Source organism: Heptranchias perlo, chromosome 9 (assembly GCF_035084215.1).
Source record: "Heptranchias perlo isolate sHepPer1 chromosome 9, sHepPer1.hap1, whole genome shotgun sequence".
Classification (NCBI taxonomy): domain Eukaryota; kingdom Metazoa; phylum Chordata; class Chondrichthyes; order Hexanchiformes; family Hexanchidae; genus Heptranchias; species Heptranchias perlo.
In genome coordinates, this window is record NC_090333.1 from 29,772,325 (window position 1) to 29,794,426 (window position 22,102).

The following is a 22,102-nucleotide window of genomic DNA, read 5'->3' on the forward strand; positions in this document are numbered from 1 at the left end:
ACAGTAGAAGACACAAAAAAAGACAAATAGTGGGGAACCAAGGGTCTAATGATAGGAACTTAAAGTAATTAATATTAGTAAAGAAAAAGTGCTGGAGAAATTAATGGGACTAAAAGCCGACAAATCCCCTGGGCCAGATGGCCTACATCCCACGGTTCTTAAAAGAGGTGGCTGCAGAGATAGTGGATGCATTGGTTTTGATCTTCCAGAATTCCCTAGATTCTAAAACGGTCCCAGTAGTTTGGAAAATAGCAAATGTAACCCCGCTATTCAAGAAAGGAGGGAGAGAGAAAACGGGGAACTATAGGCCAGTTAGCTTGGCCTCAGTAGTCGGAAAAATGCTGGAATTGATTATTAAGGGCATGGTAACGGGGCATTTAGAATATTCTATGATTAGGCAGAGTCAACATGGTTTTATGAAAGGGAAATCATGTTTAACAAATCTGAAGTTTTTTGAGGATGTAGCTAGAAAATTAGATAAAGGGAAACCAGTAGATGTAGTATATTTGGATTTTCAAAAGGCTTTAGCTACGGTGCCACACAAAAGATCGTTACACAAGATAAGGGACACATGGGGTTGGGGGTAATATAGATAAAGGATTGGTTAATGGACAGAAAACAGAGTAGGAATAAACAGGTCATTCTCGGGTTGGCAGGCTGTAACTAGAGGGGTGCCGCAAGGATCAGTGCTTGGGCCTCAGCTATTTACAATCTATATTAATGACGTGGATACATTACACTCGGTCCCTTCATCTAAGTTTGCCGACTGTATAAAGCTGTGAGGAGGACACAGAGTCTGCAAAGAGATATAGACAGGTAAGTGAGTGGGCAAGAAGGTGGCAGATGGAGTATAATGTGGGGAAATGTGAGGTTATTCACTTTGGTAGGAAGAATAGAAAAACAGAATATTTTTTAAATGGTGAGAAACTATTAAATGTTGGTGCTCAGAGAGACTTGGGTGTCCTCGTACAAGAAACACAAAGTTAACATGCAGGTACAGCAAGCAATTAGGAAGGCAAATGGTATGTTGGCCTTTATTGCAAGGGGGTTGGAGTACAAGAGTAAGGAAGTCTTGTTGCAATTGTACGGGGCTTTAGTGAGACCACACCTGGAGTACTGTGCACAGTTTTGGTCTCCTTACCTAAGGAAGGATATTCTTGCCTTAGAGGCAGTGCAACAAATGTTCACTAGATTGATTCCTGGGATGAGAGGGTTGTCCTGTGAGGAGAGATTGAGTAGAATGAGCCTATACTCTCTGGAGTTTAGAAGAATGAGAGGTGATCTCATTGAAACATGTAAGATTGTGAGAGGGCTTGACTGGGTAGATGCTGAGAGGCTGTTTCCCCTGGCTGGAGGGTGTAGAACTAGGGGGCATAGTCTCAGGGTAAGGGCCTGGACATTTAGGACTGAATTGAGGAATTTCTTCACTCGGAGGGTTGTGACTCTTTGGAATTCTCTTACCCCAGAGGGCTGTGGATGCTCAATCGTTGAGTATATTCAAGAATGAGCTCAATACATTTTTGGACTCTTAAGGAAATCAAGGGATATGGGGATCAGGTGGCAAAGTGGAGTTGAGGTCAAAGATCAGCCATCACCTTATTGAATGGCAGAGCAGGCTCGAAGGGCTGTATGGCCTCCTCCTGTTCCTATTTCTTATGTTTTTATGTTGTCATGGAACACTAGAATGAATTTAGCTCTTTACTTAATTAATTTTTAATGGCTAGATTTTTTTTTTGCTGGGGATCAAGATTATATATTTTCTAAGAAGTATTTCATCTCAAGTTATGTAAAACTAATTCAGTCTTGTCGATTGGCATGTTTTAATTAATCCCTCCACCTGTCTCTACCCTTCTAGTAGGTATTGTACTGTGTGGTTCTATTGTGTGAATAAGTCTTTTTAATAGTTTACCCTGTTACAAAAGATGTCCCGAGTGGTTGATATCTCATCTGAAATGACATGCGATATAGTAGAGTCCTACATACTATTCAGTAGCAAGCTTGCAACAAAAGGGAGGAATGTTTGTCCTATAGTATACTAGATTTAAAAAAAAATTCTTCTCCAGATGGGGCAATGTTGGCAAGACAATATTTATTGTCCATCCCTAGTTGCCCTGACAACCAAATGGCTTGCTGAGCCACTTCTGAGAGCATTAAGAGTGAACTACATACTGTGGACTAGTCGTTTGTAGGCCATACGATGTGGAGGGGGCGGGGGGAGTCTGTGGTAGGTTCCCTTCCCTGAAGGACATTAGTGAACTATTTAAGTTTTTAATGATCTGGAAGCTTTCACAGATATTTTGTTTGGTGTTAAGACAATGAATTACCAAATTTGTTTAATTCGTGTTCACAATTTCCCATGGTGGGATTTGAATTAATGACCTCTGGGTTGCTGGTCCAGTATCACAATCACTCAGACTGGCAGAAAGTGGGAAACTCTGTCCCACACGATTCCCACTGAAATCACGTTTTTTTACCATATACATAAATGATTTTGGACTCCAATTTGGAGTTATGGTGTTGAAATTTGTAGATGATAGCAAATTGGGTGGGGCGGGAGAGGGTTATAGATAATGTGGAAGACTGCACCAAAATACACAACATAAACAGACGTGCAGAGTGGGTGGATAAATTCCAAATTAAATTCAGATTAGCAAAGTGAGGTGGTTCATTTAGATGGGAATAAGGAGGCCACTTATTCCTCGGAAGGTAAGAAAGTACATGGGGTAGTGGAGCAGAGATCTGGGAATACAGATACATAAATCACAAAGTAGCAATGCAAGTTGATTCGGCCATACAGAGTACTAACAAAGAACTGGGCTTCATTGCTAGAGGAATAGAATACAAAAACAGAGAGGTAATGGAACATTTAATATATACCCTTAATTGACCACACTTGGAATACTGTGCACAGTTCCGATGTACATGTTACCAAAAAGGAAATTGAAGCACTGGAGAAAGTGCAGAAAAGAATTACAAGGATGTTACTGGAATTGAGAGGGTGCAACTATCAGGAAACATTGGGCAGGCTGGGACTCTTTCCTCTGAAAAAGAGAAGATTAAGGAGAACTAAGAGGCATTTAAAATTATGATGGGGTTGTTTAGGGTGGATGTTTCCACTTGTGGGTGAGGTCAGAGCAAGGAGGCATAACAGCCACTAACAGATCAAGTAAGGAATTTAGGAGGAATTTCTTCACTTTTTATTCGATCATGGGATGTAGGTGTCACTGGCAAGGCCAGCATTTATTGCCCATCCCTAATTGCCCTTAAGAAGGTGGTGGTGAGCAGCCACCTTGAACCACTGCAGTCTGTGTGATGAAGGTTTTCCCACAGTGCTGTTAGGTAGGGAGTTCCAGGATTTTGACCCAGCGACAATGAAGGAACGGCGATATATTTCCAAGTCGGGATGGTGTGTGACTTGGAGGGGAACGTGCAGGTGGTGGTGTTTCCATGTGCCTGCTGCCCTTGTCCTTCTAGGTGGTAGAGGTCGCGGGTTTGGAAGGTGTTGTCGAAGAAACCTTGGCGAGTTGCTGCAGTGCATCCTGTAAATAGTACACACTGCAGCCACGGTGCGCCGCTGGTGATGGGAGTGACTGTTTAAGGTGCTGGATGGAGTGCTAATCAAGCGGGCTGCTTTGCCCTGGATGTTGTCAAACTTCTTGAGTGTTGTTGGAGCTACACTTATCCAGGCAAGTGGAGAGTATTCCATCACACTCCTGACTTGTGCCTTGTAGACGGTGGAAAGGATTTGGGGAGTCAGGAGGTGAATCACTCGCCGCAGAATATCCAGCCTCTGACCTGCTCTTGCAGCCACAGTGTTTAAGTGGCTGGTCCAGTTTAGTTTCTGGTCAATGGTGACCCCCAGGAAGTTGATGGTGGGGGATTCGGTTATGGTAATGCCGTTGAACATCAATGGGAGATGGTTAGACTCTCTCTCATTGGAGATGCTCATTGCCTGGTGCAAATGTTACTTGCCATTTATGAGCCCAAGCCTGGATGTTGTCCAGGTCTTGCTGCATGCAGGCATGGATTGTTTCATTATCTGAGGGGTTGCGAATGGAACTGAACACTGCAATCATCCCCATTTCTGACCTTATGATGGACGGAAGGTCATTGATGAAGCAGCTGAAGATGGTTGGGCCTAGGACACTGCCCTGAGGAACTCCTGGGGCTGAGATGATTGGCCTCCAACAACTACTACCATCTTTCTTTGTGCTTGGTACGACTCCAGCCACTGGAGAGTTTTCCCCCTGATTCCTATTGACTTCAATTTTACTAGGGCTCCTTGATACCATGCTCGGTCAAATGCTGCCTTGATGTCAAGAGCAGTCACTCTCATCTCACCTTTGGAATTCAGCTCTTTTGTCCATGTTTGGATAAAGGCTGTAATGAGGTCTGGAGCCGAGTGGTCCTGGCGGAACCCAAACTGAGCATCGGTGAGCAGGTTATTGGTGAGTAAGTGCCGCTTGATAGCACTGTCGACGACACCTTCCATCTCTTTGCTGATGATTGAGAGTAGACTGATGGGGTTGTAATTGGCCGGATTCGATTTATCCTGCTTTTTATGGACAGGACATACCTGGGCAATTTTCCACATTGTCGGATAGATGCCAGTGTTGTAGCAGTACTGGAAGAGTTTAGCTAGAGGCGAACATATGGAGTATAAACACCAGCAGAGACCTGTGGGGCTGACTGGCCTGTTTCTGTACTGTAGTTTCTATGTAGTATACCTCTACCAAATACTTAATGGTAAGTTTTAGATCACAGGAAGTGTACACTTGCCTATGGGAGCTGAGATGTTAATGATTTTAAAGTATTGAGAGCAAACCTGAATCTTAGCACTGTAATTTACATGGAGTGAGTCAGTGCTAGAAGCAGGTGCTTAGAAAAGAAATACGTCTGAAAATGGGCTTTAGCAAATATAGAGTCACAACCATTGGTAACCCTAGCAGTGGCCAAGGAGCAGTTCTTCATTTCTGGATTGTTCAACAGAAGTGACTTTTTAAAAAACTTTTTTTAAAAAAAGAAATACAATGACATTTAATTTTGTATTGTAGCATCATTTTCTGCGAAGCTGTTGCAATTTATGGGATTATCATGGCCATTGTCATCAGTAATATGGCAGAGGTATGTGAATTTTTTTGTATAAATGTAAAGTGATTTGCTCATTTTTAACTTTTAATGTAACATGAGATACATTTGATGTCAAAATCTGACCAGAAATGTATTAAAAGGTTGGGGGTAAGATAAAGCATGTCCATTATATTGACTAAAGCTGAAATGTCTCATCCCATAAATCCAATTTACATGTAACACTTGCCAATTAGTGCACTAATTCAGGTATGCTTGTATGCAATGTCTCTTTACTGTCTTCAAAAGAACAGAAGCAGGCATCACATCACAATAGCAGTGGTGTTGCTAAGCAGTATACTCTTCCAGGTGAAAGCACTCAATGATTTATATAGACCATAGTACTTTTTTTGCCTCTGCAACAATGTGGCAAGGATGGTACAATTGGCACTCGGTACTTTTACAGTTTTAAATAGGACCCATGTTTACTCTCTCTATTCTGCACATTTGCAGCTCCTGTTCTTAGCTATGCTTCCCAAGGAAGTTGCGTCTACCCTGGCCACATTCATGCATGATTTGATAGACTGCAGTTAGCAGAACCCTTGGAGTAAATTGCCTCCCCTCACTCTTTGGGTGGAGAATATTGTAAGGTCTGTTGAGGGAGAAGCAAAGAAATCAAGACCTGTGAATCTGATTCTTCTATATTGTTTATTTTATTAAATATAACAGCTTAAAATTGTCTCTGGAACCTTTTCGCACAACTTGCGTGTAGCAACTAACAGCACATTTAAGGAAAGTACCACAAAAAATATTCTTTACATTTGGGTTTCTGAATGCATCTGTTTATTGTGGAAACAGTTCTTTGAAGAGTGGTTGAAAGGCCTTGTTGATAGGATAAACTGAAATAGCTAAACCCCACAAAAGCTGCCTTGTACCAGTAACAGATGGCTTTTGTTTAGATGAATAGTTTGAAAGTGGTGGACTGGCGACTGCTGTTATTTTAAAAATATTTTTTCTTCTCCACAGCCATTCAGTGGCACTACCCCTCAGACAATTGGAGCCAGGAATTATCAAGCAGGTAGGTTAGGTTTGGTTTTTTGTTTTACCAATTTTAAAATTAGTTACTTGTGTGCACTGGATTTGAAATGGAAGTTTCTATTTAAGGGTGCATTTACCTTGGAGCTGCTACTGATAGCAGCCTCAATTTTGGCGAGAGCACTGTATAAATGGTACTGGCAAGGGGAGAGGTTGCCACCATTTCTAGTTGCTGATGGGCTGAGTGGCTGTGCAGGCTCTTGATGTGAGTTTTCATTTCTTGGTATATACAGACTTTTTCCAACCATCGGAGACGGTGCCAGAAAATAAACTCAAACCACAAGTTAACTGTTTGCAAAACTTGCTTACGAGATTATACATTAGAAATAGTACTGTTAGATTACAGTTTACTTAACTCTGTAGGGGTGCCTTTTAATCTTTTCCACTCCTGACTGGATTATTGTGTTATTGCAGAAAATAAACCTATTTTATTGGTTGCAATGTTGACCAAAATCCTTACTTGGGGGTTAGAACTGATTACATGGACACCTAAATCCCTTTCCTCGTCCACAACTCCTAGCCTCTTGCTATTAAGAAAATATTCCGATTTGTCTTTTTCTGATACAAAGTGGATATCCTCACATTTCTCCACAATGAACTCCATCTGCCATAGTTTTGCCCATTCACTTAGTCTGTCTGTCTCATTGTAACTTAATTCTCCCATCTACACAATTTACTGTGCTTCTTAACTTAGTGTCATCTGCAAACATACATATATATATATATATATATATATATATAACTCTCTATTCCTTCAGCCAAGTCATTTTGACGTTGGGGTGGGAGGATGCAGAGTCCCTTCATTTGGATTCTAATTTTTTTGAGATGTGGATCTACTGCTCAAAACTGCTCGGCAATTTAAACAATCAATACCAGTGTTAGTCCTGTTTCACCATTCTCTTATTATGTATTCTGCTATTTGTTTAAATCAGTTAGTTCAGGAAAGAGATGGTGCTAGATTTCTAAGTTTTGAACTGATGTACCTGCAGTACTCGTTCATAAATGGGATTTTGGGAAGAGGATGGGTTTTATTTGAAAAGATAGGAAAGGAGCATGTTGAGGGTATTTGAAAAGACTAGTTTAGCCAGTGATTTTTTTTTTAAAGGAATATTCCAAATCCAAATTGGAAGTTTGTATCGTCAGTCTTGTTCGAAATCATGTGACAAAGCTGAGAGCAAGTAAACTTACTGGTTATAAAAGCTTATTCCACTTAGTCTACGAAAATATAATGTAATGTTCATTGGGTAGATGATGTTGCCAGCTCTTTGCAGTTACCTCTCATTGGTAGTTGTGATCAGAAGGGGCTGGCATGTCGGCCAAATACCATTTTATGTGAGCTAGACAAAATGGCAGCAATGATTAAAGTTTGTCTATGAAAGGAGTTTCCCTTTTATTTTGAATGCCAGCCTGGAATATTCCTTTGAAATACTCTTCATATTCTTTTAGTTGGTGGATTTAACCCTGTTACATGCAGGCTCTTCTATCCATCATATAATGGACTAATTGTTCTAGTTAGTATGCATTTGAGAGGAGGAGGAAACATTTTCTTAACTCATGCATCCTATGGCTTTACTGTTTTTCTTCCTCCTACACTGTGCATCAAAAAGGTCTGTGAGGTTGTGAGGAAACCCTTGATCCATTTGTTTGTACATTGTTGATTTCACCCAACAAATATGGACAAAGCTTTGACAGTAGATTTCTCAATTCCCTATTTTTGTTTGTAGGGTTCTCCATGTTTGGGGCTGGCCTGACTGTTGGATTTTCTAACCTCTTTTGTGGCATCTGCGTTGGTATTGTGGGGAGTGGTGCTGCTCTGGCTGATGCTCAGAATGCCAGTCTGTTTGTCAAGATCCTGATCGTTGAAATTTTTGGCAGCGCCATTGGGTTGTTTGGAGTCATTGTGGCTATTCTACAGGTAAGATGGTTGACTCTGTTTTAGAGGAGGTGTTTGGTAAAGAGGGGCCTGGGGATGTGCACACTGTACAAAAGGATAGGTTCAGATTTTATTAACTAGGTATCAAACCTTCTGGTATGAGATTAATTAAAATTTTAATACAATTCAACCTGAAACATTAAACACCAATATGCTTCAACATTATCTATGCTGATGTTTGGCTTCTTCACAAAAAAACTTGCCTAATGCTGAATAAACTGAATCTGAATTACCTGTATAAAATTAGATGATTAATTTAAGATCATCTTGAAGAGCAAGGATAATCCCCAACTTTTTTTTGTTCACTGTAAACCACCTCCCCCGAGCTCCCATCGCTGCCCTCACTGTCCTCCTATTTGATATCAGTTGCGAGTGTGTCAATTTTGGAGGCTAATCAGTTCAGCTGTCTTGGCCTTCTCCAGTTCCTCTGCCCTCCTTGACCACTCTCCCTTCAATCTCCACTCAAACTCTGACCTCAACAGCATAGCTTCTCCCCTTTCTTCCACTGCAGCTCTTACATGACTGCATGGGACCCACCGCCTGCTCTCTTGATTCCTATCCTTCCCAACTCCACTCCACTATTTGTTCTCGATCCAATACTTGCTGACATCAACTGCTCCCTTTCCTCTGGCCTTGTTCTCCCACTTTCAGAACTGCCACAGTTGCCCCATTTCTTAAAGCCTACTCACTGCCCTCTACGACTACCACCCCATTTTTTCTGAAGTTCTGGAAGTGTCACTGCTGCTGCGCCCACCATTCTGTGCCCACTTCTCTCCACTCTATCTGAATCTGTTTACTGTGGACAAGGGAAAAAACAGATTAATGAGACCCTTGGTTCAAATCACATGGTATTGTGTGTGACTGTATCTAGGGTGTCTGATCCCTTTTTGACCTTCAACATGGTCGAACATACCATCCTCCTTCCACGATGCTACCAATTCCATTGTTACGCACCCCAATGTGGGCTACACATCATAACTGGCTTTGACTGAGCCAATAGTCATCTAGATCCTTGGCCCCCTCCTATTCCTAATTTGTGTTGACCCTTGGTGATGTTATCTGCAAGCATCGGTCAATTTTTTTGTGCCAGTGATACCCAGCTTTATTTCTCTATTACCACCCTTACTTCTCCATTGCCATCCTTGATTCCATACTAATGCCAGGCAGTCTAACATCAAGTTGTACATCAGTTTGAATTTCTTGCAGCTCAATAATTGGCAAGACTAAAGCAAGTTTGATGGCGAGTAATGAAGAAGAATTGGATCTGATTGCTTGTCTGCACCAATTAGCAAGGCTATTGGGTTCAGTTTTAAGCATGGCAACCCATTATCCTTGCGTGTTATTAATGGTAGTCTTCAAAGTCTGCATCTTGGATCACCTGCTCACTCCTCAGCTTCATGAAACCAAATGACCTTTGAGAATATGTAAATAGATTTCTTCTGGTTGCAGTGTCCATTAGGTGGGATTCATGAACGGGGGCTGCATACCCTCCATTTCATTTGCCAAAGCCTCTTGAATAAGCCCATGGATGCTCTCTCTTGGCATTTTCTGAAGGGCACATGTGAGGAGTCAGCAACACGTTCCTCAAAGTAGCAACTCCAACTGCCCCATCCTCCTTATCTGGCACACAACTGGCCTAGCCAACTTCAGAGTTTATGGCTGAACTACATCAAGCTCTACTCCTGATTCTCTCCCCATGCCCCCTCCAAACTCATCTCGTCCAAGAGACCCACCTCCTGGACATTTTGATCCCATTCCCATTAAACTGCAGACTGCCCAACTTCCATTTCTGGCCTTCATGTTACTTGACACTAAATGGTTCCCTCTCTTCGAGTATTGTCCTCCTCCCTTTAAAAGCTGCCATCACTACCCCTCCTCAAAAAAACACACCCTTGACCCTCTATCCTTTCAAATTACTGCCTTGTCTCCAAGCAGCCTTTTCTCTCAAGTCCTTGAACATGTTGTCACATCAATGCCCATCTTGCTCACAACACCCTGTTTGAATCTCTCTAATCAGGTTTCTGCCCCTCCCACAGCACTGAAACAGCCCTAACCAAAGTCACAAACGACGTTCACTGTGGAGCACTATCCCTCCTCAAACTCTTTGTAGCGTATGACACAGTCAACCATCATCCTTCTCCAACGCCTCTACTCTGTTGTCTAGCTCACTGAGACTGCCCTCGCTTGATTCCACTCTTGCCTATCTGATCCTAGCCAGAGCATCTCCAACAATGGCTTCTCTTCCTGCCTCCACACTGATCTATCTTTGGCTGCCGCATCTTCCTCGTCTAAATGCTGCCCCCTTGGCAACATCATCTGTAGATATGGTGTCAGCTTCTTGCATACATGCTAACATCCAGCTTTACCCTTCCACTGCCTCTGTGCTGTCTGACTGCTTTTCTGACATCCAGTCTTAAATGTCAATTTCCTCCAGATAAATATTGTCCTTGGCCCCCCTCTGCAAAGTCCATACCTTGGCTACCAATTCCATCCCCCCCTCCCTGGCCACTGCATCAGGCTGAACCAGACTGTAGGCATCTTATTCAACCCTGAGCTGAGCTTTTCTCTCGCTCTCGCTGCTTGAATATTGCAGTGCTGTCCTGGCAAACCTCATCTTCCAATCTCTTTCAGAACTTTGCTGCCTGCATCCTATCCCGCACCAAGTCCTGCTGGTCCATCGCTCCTGTCTTTGTTGATCTGTATCGGCTCCTGGTCCCCCATTGTCCCACATTTAAAATCCCTTCATGGTTTTGCCACTCCCCATTTCTGTAACCACCTCCAGTCCAGTCTGCCTCCTGTTCTTCTGACTCAGGCCTTCCTTCTCCCCACCATTGTCAGCCATGTCTTCAGCTGTCTGGGCCCAATGTTCTGAAATTCCCTCCCTTAAGCTCCTCTGCTTCTCTACCTGTCTACTTTTAAGACCTTCCTTAAAACTGACCTTTTGGTCAGCCTTCCCAGTATGTTGTCTTTAGCATGGCATCCATTTTTTTTGATTGCACCTCTGTGAAGCGCTTTGGGGCATTTTTCTATGTTAAAGCCTCTATATAAATGCAACTTGTTTCCATGTGAGGAAAACATTCAAAGATACTGTAACGGATACTTACTGGTTCATTATTAATGCCCTTTCAATTCTATATGAAAATCCTTTCAGGTTTGAAATATGCTGAATACAGGGCAAGAAGTGCATTATTGCCTTTAATGCCAATTACTATTATCTGTGTACCAGTGCAGAATGAGAAGTATATCATCTATCTTTGTGTACTTACACAAAATTGTAAAATAATCTCTTTAGCAGATGCAGCATCTGCTGAAATGGTTATTGCTGTAAAATCTAATTTATTCTTTTTCTTTAAAACAGACAACCAAGGTGAAAATGGGAGATTAGACATCATGAAGACATTGTAAGAGTCTGAAGTTCTGGAAATGAGACCAAGATTTGTTGTACATAATTTATTTAAGTGTATATTTTCCCAATATATTGTTTAAGTGGTTTTTAACCCATCATTTGCTGAGGAGTGATTGTGATACAGTCTGAAGTGATTCCTGATCAGTTCTGCAACATGGACCAGGTGCTGTACAGCAGTATTCTATAGTTTAGTCTGTATTCTGTTTAACTTGAAAATGTATTATCCACTTAGGTTTTGGAATGGGGTTGGAGTAGTGAGACAGAATATTGAAGACTTCTTTTGCTGTCATTTATAAGTGATGAGATTCATCCTTTGTGACATGGTGCAATGCACCAACTGAAAACACCTGTGTTTAACAGTGACCATGATAATATATCTGATGCTACATTTACATCAGAGTCCTGTGGCTTGCAGAGATCATACTAAATCTGCAATGGATGAGTTTATACTAAACTGAGCTCCCATCAATTTGTGTACCTAAGTTGCACCTTCGTATGTGTGTTTTATTCTCCTTGTAAATGTAATGGAGAAACTTTGAGCATTTCGCCAAAATGACAACCACAAAAATAAAGAACAAGTTTATATGTGGGTCTCCATCAAGCATTCTCTTTCTGTGCCCACCCTACTGCTGCTTTCCCACTGCATTTTGTTTAGAGGAATTAAATTCTAGTGAGACCTGGAAAATTTCTATTGCAGTATTGCTCATCTGTATGCATGCTTGTATTTGTATTTGAGACAGATTAACCCATTGCAACACCTAAACCAATTGAATTTGACTGAGTGTTAGATTTACTGAAACAAAAAGTTAAATTTGAATGTCCTGGACCGTAAAGTAATAGTTACATAACAGTATTTAGGTCTCATCACAAGTGTATCAATGCTGACTCATTGAGGGCATTATAATAACGTCAATTAGCCCTTAATCATGCCTTAACTCGAGTGCCATTTGACCTTATTTTATCTTTTGTGAAGGGTGGTGAGAGTAATATACTAATAATCCTTCAAAAAAGAAAAAATCTCCACATTTCTTGTGCTAGTACTCAATAGTCCTAAATGAGTACCATAGGTACATTGAACAGCTAATCCAATTGATTTAAGCAGAACAGTACTGGCTATAACATGGATGGTGGAGCCAAGAGATGTCTCATGTTGATTGAAGCATGAAATGCACTCCTATATGATCTGTATCCATGTAACCTTCACTACTCTAAATCATTGCTGGGTGGGATTTTTGTTTACACAAAGTTCTGAAAACTACATCAGGATATGTGTTATCTGTTCACCATATTGGATGAAGCTTCTTAATCATAGCTAGCACAATGTCAAAATATACTTGCCCTGAATTTGTGTTGCGTTTGGATCTGGCTGCAAAAATGTGATTTAAAATCTTTTACTTTACAGATTAAATATAAACTACATGGTGATCTGGATTTTTTTTGTAGGGTAACTGACATAACTAGATAAATTTTCTTTGATTCCTTCCACTAGCAGCTTTAAGCTTGGAAATAGATTGACTATTAAAAGTAAACTTTTGAATCTAGAAACTTCAGAATGTACTATTTTCTTCAGTTTCACACTTTATTGTACTCTTAAATCCCTCCCCAATCCTTCATTGTCAGGTATATGAACTTTTGCAGACTTCCATAACTATTGCCACTTACTAATTTAGTCCGTAGGTGGTGTGCTCGATGTTTGGCGTAACAGACAATTTCAATTTTATTTTCCTCCCTTGACAATACTGTTAGTTGGTGGTTGGGTGAGTTATAGCATTTGGTAGAGTCAAGACTCTGCCCGGGGTCTCAAACATGTAAAGTGAAAATATCGTCACCTTTACCCTCGCTACAGGGCTCCTAATATTGTTGCGTTATCACTCCTATCTAATCCCCTCGCCCCATCTCCTGATGCAATCCCTAGTTGCCAGAGGGTTTCAAATGACAGTGGAGCTGAGGTCGAAGATCAGCCATGATCTGATTGAATGGCGGAGCATGCTCGAGGAGCCGTATGGCCTACTTCTACTCCTATTTCTTATGTTCTTATTCTTATTGTAGTTTCTGGCTATGGAAGTGACTTCGCCTAGGCAGCGAGTAACCACTAGATAGGACTGCAATTCTTCCTAATGTTCAGTGATAAAATGTGCTCAGCAATATCGACTGCAAGTGCTCTAGCAAATAAATTGATCAAAGGCATCCAGTATCCACAAAATAACTTCAAATCTGTCTCCTGTCCAGGTGAGCAATGACATGACCAGTGGGATGAGTTACCTGCTGGATATGACATGAGAAACATGGTGCATATAATGACACCAGTAAATGTAAATCAACTATAATTTTTTTTACTAGTTATAAGTTAGAATTTTAAATTACATAACCCAGGTCCATGTGTAGGTGTGTTGTATAGGAGGAAAGTTGGAAGCTGGGTGTTGGAGTTAGAATGGTGTCCTGACCTGAATTTGTATTCAGTCCAGAACTTGATGAGATGGAAGTCTTTGTTGGTTGTGAAGGCCCTAAGTGCAGAATTCAGCCCGTCTCAATCCACTTCCTAAAGGGCATAGGATCACAGCATAAAAATAATTTGTAACTGAATTATCTGAGGCCAGAAGGATGGCTAGTGTGAAAAGGTTTCACTAATAATAAAAACCTATCTTTTATGTTTGGGAGTCTGGGTATGTTTTGGCAATATACTGGGAATTTTACCCAGCGTTCCTAACCTGTTGGATACAAAAATGTTCCATTCCCCAACACTGACATCACCTTGTTGAAAGTAGGAATTTGCTTAAAGTATGTTTTTATACATAGTGTAGTTTATCCATTCTTGAATGAGGTCCAGGGCTCACCTGGCATATTTAGCTAATATTCTGTTCTGTCAGATGTATATTTTCTGTAAACTGGAGCCCGCTGATGTGTTTTTACAACTTCTTTCTCATTAAGCTGTAGAGATTTGTTTAAAATACCTTTTTGTCATTGGTCTTAATTCAGGCCAAGACCTGATTTTGAAAATGTGTGTGTGTGTATAGCATTAAAGCACTTCCTGGAAAGTGTAGATATAAACAAAGGAAAGATATTCTACTGCCTCCTTGTGGAAATACTGAAACCATAAATCAATTGGTATGAATTTACAGTTATTCCATATAATCTAAATTGAAGCTGCAGCATCACTTTTTATTGACCTGTTCATAGATCTGTTTTTTTTTAAAGGCATCTTCAGATTCCTGTAGTGAAGTTTTTCCTTGTCTCTATTTGAACTTGTTTGAAGACTATGTTACACAAGATAATTTAATTTGCTCACCATATAGTGTGTTTTTCTTAACCCTATATCGCACCACTTTTGTTTATGTGGTGCAGTCTGTTTAGGGCATTCTTAGTCTTTTTGCCAATGGGCTTGAGTTTGGATTCAACTCTATGTTCTGTGATAAAGAATTGTGCTTTTTTCATGCAAGTTTAGTATCTAAAATGAAATAAGTTTGGGCAGTTTCCAGTGAGCCAGAATTTTTAGAACTGACTTCACAACTAGCTGTACAAATCATGAAGTGAATTGAAGGAGAGGGCAGCCATGGATGGAATGTTGGCAAAAGGATGCTGCAGTTCTAATACAAATCATTCTAATCTCAGCAAAGGAAAATTAACATAATATAGTTGGATAATCATATTTATATATTTAAATTTGCAGATTTTTCCTTGGAAGGGGATAGGGAGAAAAATCATTGATTTGTGAACCAAAATTGAAGATATATATATATATATCTAACTCTGATTTCTTCAAATTGTTAAAAGTCCACATTATTAATGTTTTATATACTTGCACCTGCAAAGTAAGGTTGTAATTTGTTCACAACTATCTTGATTCATACACCCAATTTGACTTGCGATCTTTTGTTAAAATGTTCGTGGCTGACTTGAAATAAAACAAACACTAGTCAGCGGTAGGATTTGTTTACGGGATTCAGCTAATTTCACGAGACAGCTTCTAACTGCATGTTTGTTAATTGTCGGTGTAATCGAGTACTTGAAGATCTTTTTCACAGTGGCATGAGAACAGTTAGTGGCTTATAATGGAGATCATTGTGGTAACCTCCATCTGCCATGATCAAGTGAAACTTTGGGTCCGTGGCATCTAAAGCCATGATTTTAAACTACCAGGGGAGGAGGAGGAGGAGAGGAGACAAAACTGTTGTAATTATAACAACTGTTTAAAAAGTTTTCATTGATAGAGGTCAACCAAATGCATTCTCCCATGGGATGACTTCTATTGGAATCTTAGTTCAGCAGACCCAGGTTGCAATGAATTATGTCAGTTTTTAGTTGTAGAAAAAAGATGATTAGGTTTCAAATTACAGTTGTATAGAGAGGTGATTAGTTTTTATGGATGTTCAAGTAAACAATTATATAGAACATTTTCAGAGCAAATAAAAAGGCTGATGAACCAGCTGAGCCTTGATCAACAGTAGTTTGGGTGGGACATGTCTCTTTATGTAGAGGGAAATAGAATATTGTGGGTGTTTCATTTATTGCCATGTGTAATGAGAGTCATGTTGTATAAGTTAAATTGTTCTTGGCTGAACAATCATCTTGCATATAATGCCCTGGTTTAAGCAGGGCAGTTAATGGTGTGCATTAAACTGAGAAGGACTGTGCAGCTCTCTACAACCTTCTGTATTCTGGTAAACCCGACTAAAACTAAGTAACCAAAAGTGATGGCAACCACCTACATACGTTTGATAGGCAACCTGCCTGAATAGTTCCTACAGACTTACAACAGAAGATCTTAAGCCTGGAATGTGGTGACATTTTCCTTTATCCTTTGTAATGTACATGTTCTTGCAGATTCTTGTATAAGAAATGTTCATCAGAGATCCTGTACTGCATTCCTGGAATTTTACCTGTACATGTGTAAAAGTAGCTAGAAAATCACTATATCCGATTTCTTTACAACGGATGATGCTAATTATCCTAATTTTGTGATTGTGTTGAAATGTGCAAGTGATGAACTTTGTAGAATGCCTTTATGGGAATATGTTCTTGGTGGGCTTTGTTACCCACAGGATTCAACTTGCAAAATCCTTGAGAAATTAAAATTATATGGGGAAAAAAAACTGCTGTAGTTTAATTTCAGTTTTTGTCAGTGCTAGTAATTTGGTGTAACGTTCCTTTTATTGAAATTGAAATTTCACTTCTATTAGGTTTTATGAAATTGGTACTCCAGTTTCTGTTCCTCATGACTGGTGCACAGGTGAAAAGTGGCACAGGGAGTAGTTATACAAGCTGAGTGGTTTCACAGTATAGTAGATGAGATTTGTCCCTTCTAAGTTCATGTTTTTTGGTTTTTTTTATTCGTTCACGGGATGTGGGCGTCGCTGGCAAGGCCGGCATTTATTGCCCATCCCTAATTGCCCTTGAGAAGGTGGTGGTGAGCCGCCTTCTTGAACCGCTGCAGTCCGTATCCAGAAAGATCCAAATTTCCCCCTTTTTCCCCCAAATGAACCACTTACCTTCGATATGTAGGCACATTGGCCACCCATTGTGCTTTTGTAACTTATTCTCATGTCCCCTGTTCCTCCCAATCCATCTAGCTCGAATAGACTACAGAGATAGACCACCTTTCTGTCCACAAGCCTAATCCTTTCATTCTCAAACCTCCCTGAAGTCTACTTTTTTGGAATTTTTTTTTAAAAAACCTTCTCTCAGCCTACTGTGGTAACCGAGGCTCCTTCAATTAAGGTTCAATTGAGTGGTAACCTCTGAACCTTTTCCAGGCCCTCTATATCCCCCACAATGTGAGGGGACCAAAATTGGACACCGTATTCTAGCAGAGCAAGGAGTTTTTTTTTTGTTTTATATTTAATTCTCCTGCCAGTAAGTCCTATTTGCTTGCTACGGCCTGGCAGAACTCAATGTCTCATACACAAAAACCTAGGTTCTTCTGCTCAGCAGCCTTGAGTGTTGAGATTTAAGGGGTGATGTAATTGAGGTGTTTAAGATGATTAATGGAGTTGATGGGGTGAAACTATTTCCTCTGATGGAGTCCAGTACAGGGACTCATAGCCTTAAAATTAGAGCTAGGCTGTTCCGGGGTGATGTCAGGAAACGTTTCTTCATACAAAAGGTAGTGGAAATCTGGAATGCTCTAGCCCCAAAAAGCTGTTGAGGGTAGGTCAATTGAAAATGTCAAAACTGAGATTGATAGATATTTGTTACGCTAGGGCGTTAAGGATTACGGAACCGAGGCGGCTAGATGGAGATAAGGTACAGATCAACCATGATCCAATTGAATGGTGGAACAAGCTCGGAGCTGAATGGCCTATTTCTGTTCCTATGTACCATGCAACCCTGCATGGTATACACATGCATGTGATTGCCCCATGTAAATACATATGTTGTGTAGAAGATATGAACAAGTGGCCCAAAAAGCACAGGCCCTATTTCTTTGAACACACTCAAGTGAATGCCATGAGGCACCAAGTGATTGATATTTTTTCCAGCCAGAACTACATCTGCATACTTTGACCCTTTCGATTATTGCGTCAGCCTTCAGATTTATTATTGGTCACTGCATCATCTTCAGTAGCAATGACTGATGCCATTTCTTGAGTTCAATAAATTCTGCTCAGGAATCCTCAAATGACCATATAAAGTCCTCAAAGTTCCCCGACTCCTTTGTCAGAGTATAATATCTATCTTATCTTTGTGCAACAACTTTACACAACATTATTTTCCAGTTTAAAACATTTTAGTTACCCAAATAGGCTCAAAGAGCTGGGTCGCTACACTTTAGAGAAGTGTAAACTCGGGTGATTTGTTGAGGTTTATTAGATGATGAAGGGACCAGATTGTGTTTGTGTAGACAGTTTGTTTCAACTGAATAGGTTAGGGAGGACCAGGAGTTACAATCTCAAGTTTTGTAAAGGCAGAAGATTGAGAGGTGATTTAATTGAAGTTTTCAAGATAGTAAGGGGAACTGATCGGGTAGATAGAGAGAAACCATTTCTGTTGGTTGGGGAGTCTAAAGCTAGGGGCCATAGCCTAAAAATTAGAGCCAGGACTTTCAGGAGTGAAGTTAGGAAAGGGTGGTAGAAGTTTGGAAAACGTCTGCAAATAGCAGTTGATGCTAGTCAATTATTAATTTTAAATCTGAGATTGATAAGGGATTTTGGGCTAACAAAAATCCAATACCTTTAGTTAAAGTGGGTATATGGAGTTAGGTCACAGATCAGCCATGATCTTGTTGAATGGCAGAACAGGCTTGAGGGGCTAAATGGCCAACTCCTGTTGCTATGTTCCTTGACCTCTCTGTGACCTTTGACACAGTTGACCACAGCATCCTTCTCCGTTTTTCAGCTCAGTGGGACTACCCCTGCTTGGTTCCACTCTAACGCTTTAAACTAGCAAGATGGGGAGAGAGATCTGGTAGCTATAACAAAACCTTAAAGATAAAAGAAACAGGAGATGAGTGTAAAGGTCATTCCAGGGTAAGGAATAAAGATAACAAATGGTCAAGGAACAAATATAGTTATAAAACACAAGTATAAAAGGATTGTTAAAAATAAAGTAGAAGGAACAACTATTAGAGATTGATTAAACTGCCTGAATGGGGGAACTGGAGGCAATAATCCATGTAGTAGGAATAACTGAAACATGGCTACATAAAGAACAGAACTGGCATCTAAATATTGCTGACTAAAGCATAATCAGAAAGGATAAGGATGGAAGCAGGGTGGGTGGGGGTGGGGAGATGTGAAGTAGCTGTACCAATTAGAGAAAACATAATGCAAGGAATCTTACAACACCAGGTTATAGTCCAACAATTTTATTTTAAAATCACAAGCTTTCGGAGATTATCTCCTTCGTCAGGTGAGCAGTGAATGAGAGGTTCTCAAATCGCATATCTTGTATTAGGCTGGGACACCATCACGCCAATCAAAGGTGTCGTTGGTGTTCAGACAGGTTAGTCACGGAAAACAGTAGGTCCCAGTATACTGAATACACAATGTGTCAAATTAAACAGACGGAGAGAAAGAGACCCGAAAGGCAGAGAGAGAGAGAATTTCCAGTTGTATCAAAAACAGATAACTTTTTTTTCCCTGCTGGTGGGGTTACGTGTAGCGTGACATGAACGCAAGATCCCGGTTGAGGCCGTCCTCATGGTGCGGAACTTGGCTATCAATTTCTGCTCGACGATTTTGCGTTGCCGTGTGTCTCGAAGGCCGCCTTGGAGAACGCTTACCCGAAGATTGGTGGCTGAATGTTCTTGACTGCTAAAGTGTTCCCCGACTGGGAGGGAACCCTCCTGTCTGGCGATTGTTGCGCGGTGTCTGCATGGTCTCGCCAATGTACCATGCTCCAGGGCATCCTTTCCTGCAACGTATGAGGTAGACAACGTTGGCCGAGTCACAGGAGTATGAACCATGTACCTGATGGGTGGTGTCCTCTCGTGTGATGGTGGTATCTGTGTCGATGATCTGGCATATCTTGCAGAGGTTGCCGTGGCAGGGTTGTGTGGTGTCGTGGACGCTGTTCTGAAAGCTGGGTAATTTGCTGCGAACGATGGTCTGTTTGAGGTTGGGTGGCTGTTTGAAGGCGAGTATTGGAGGCGTGGGGATGGCCTTAGCGAGGTGTTCGTCGTCATCGATGACATGTTGAAGGCTGCGGAGAACATGGCGTAGTTTCTCCGCTCCGGGGAAGTACTGGACGACGAAGGGTACTCTGTTAGTTGCGTCCCGTGTTTGTCTTCTGAGGAGGTCTATGCGATTCTTCGCTGTGAACTGTCGATCGACAAGTCGAGCGTCCTATCCCGTTCTTACGAGGGCGTCTTTCAGCATCTGTAGGTGTCCATCGCGTTCCTCCTCGTCTGAGCAGATCCTGTGTATTCGTAGGGCCTGTCCATAGGGGATGGCCTCTTTGACGTGGTTAGGGTGAAAGCTGGAAAAGTGGAGCATCGTGAGGTTGTCCGTGGGCTTGTGGTAGAGTGAGGTGCTGAGGTGCCCGTCTTTGATGGAGATTTGTGTGTCCAAGAAAGAAACCGATTCTGAGGAGTAGTCCATGGTGCGTTTGATGGTGGGATGGAACTTGTTGATGTTATCGTGTAGTCTCTTCAGTGATTCTTCGCCATGGGTCCATAGGAAGAAAATGTCGTTGATGTATCTGGTGTATAGCGTTGGTTGGAGGTCCTGTGCAGTGAAGTCGTGCTCGAACTTGTGCATGAAAATGTTGGCGTATTGGCGTGCAAATTTGGTCCCCATGGCTGTTCCGTGTGTTTGGGTAAAGAACTGGTTATCGAAGGTGAAGACATTGTGATCCAGGATGAAGCGGATGAGTTGTCGGATGGCGTCTGGAGATTGGCTGTTGTTGGTGTTGAGTACTGAGGCTGTTGCAGCGATGCCGTCATCGTGGGGGATACTGGTGTAGAGTGCCGAGACGTCCATCGTGGTGAGAAGTGTTCCTGGTTCAACTGGTCCGTGGTTACTGAGTTTTTGTAGGAAGTCTGTAGTGTCGCGACAGAAGCTGGGGGTTCCCTGTACGATGGGTTTCAGGATGCCCTCGACGTATCCAGAGAGGTTCTCACACAGGGTTCCGTTGCCTGATACGATGGGACGTCCGGGTGTGTTGGCTTTGTGTATCTTTGGGAAGCAGTAGAAGTCTCCCACGCGGGGAGTACGTGGGATGAGAGCACGTAGGATGCTTTGAACGTCTGGATCGAAGGTCTTGATCAGTTTGTTGAGCTGGTGGGTGTGTTCTTTGGTCGGATCTGCGGGTAACCGTCTGTAGTGTTCCTGGTTGTCCAGTTGTCGGTATGCTTCTTTGCAATAGTCCGTTCTGTTCTGTATGACAATGGCTCCTCCTTTGTCCGCTGGTTTGATGACTATGTTGCGGTTGGTCTTGAGAGTGTTGATGGTGTTGCGTTGTGCTCGGGTGACATTCTGGACTGTCTTGTGAGTGCGGCTGATGAATCTGGCGTTGACGCATCTCCTGACAGCTTGAGCATACATGTCAAGCTGAGGGCAGCGACCCTCCGGAGGAGTCCAGTTTGACTCCTTCTTCTTCGGTTGCTGTACCGCGGATCCCTCTCTGCTGTTCCGGATCGTTGATTGTCTCATTGGGTTCGCTGCTGAAATCTTGGGATTTGTGGAAGAATTCCCGGAGCCTCATTCTCCTGATGAATTCCTCTGTGTCCGCCGCGAGACCGATGGGGTCCATTTTGGTGGTGGGGAAGAAATTGAGCCCTCGGCTGAGAACTTCGATTTCGTCTGGTTGAAAGGTGTGGTCGGACAAATTGACGATAGACTTCCCTGTGGTTGCAACCGTGGTACTTTGGTTGATGCTGGTGGTGATGCCGAGTTTCTCAAGCTTCCTGCTCTTGGTTTTCATGTAGGCAGCGGAGTTCCGTTGCCTCGTCTGTTTGGCGGTGTCTCGTAGCTGGTCTGCTGCGTCCTGAGTACAGGTTAAGAGTATGGACTCTATCTTGGTTTCGAGATTGTGGCGTCTGCTGTAGAGTTGGTGTACGAGATGGTTGCGGAGTGTGCGAGAGGTATGACGGCAGAGTCTCTCAGCGTAATCTGAGTTGTATGTCGACTTGAGTGGGTTTGTGATCTGTAGTCCTTTCGGGATCT

At 41.8% G+C, this 22,102-nt stretch overlaps 1 protein-coding gene across 1 annotated transcript in view; it reads left to right on the top strand.

Annotated features, from left to right (window-relative positions):
* Positions 1–16,591, top strand: part of atp6v0b (ATPase H+ transporting V0 subunit b) — a 40,834-nt gene extending 24,243 nt beyond the window's left edge. Inside the window, exons 5-8 of the mRNA XM_067990100.1 lie at positions 5,055–5,124; positions 6,094–6,145; positions 7,887–8,077; positions 11,454–16,591. Of these exons, the coding sequence (XP_067846201.1) occupies positions 5,055–5,124; positions 6,094–6,145; positions 7,887–8,077; positions 11,454–11,480 (340 nt within the window). The 3' untranslated portion in view covers positions 11,481–16,591. The remainder of the gene's footprint in view (positions 1–5,054; positions 5,125–6,093; positions 6,146–7,886; positions 8,078–11,453) is intronic.
* The last annotated feature ends 5,511 nt before the right edge of the window (positions 16,592–22,102 follow it).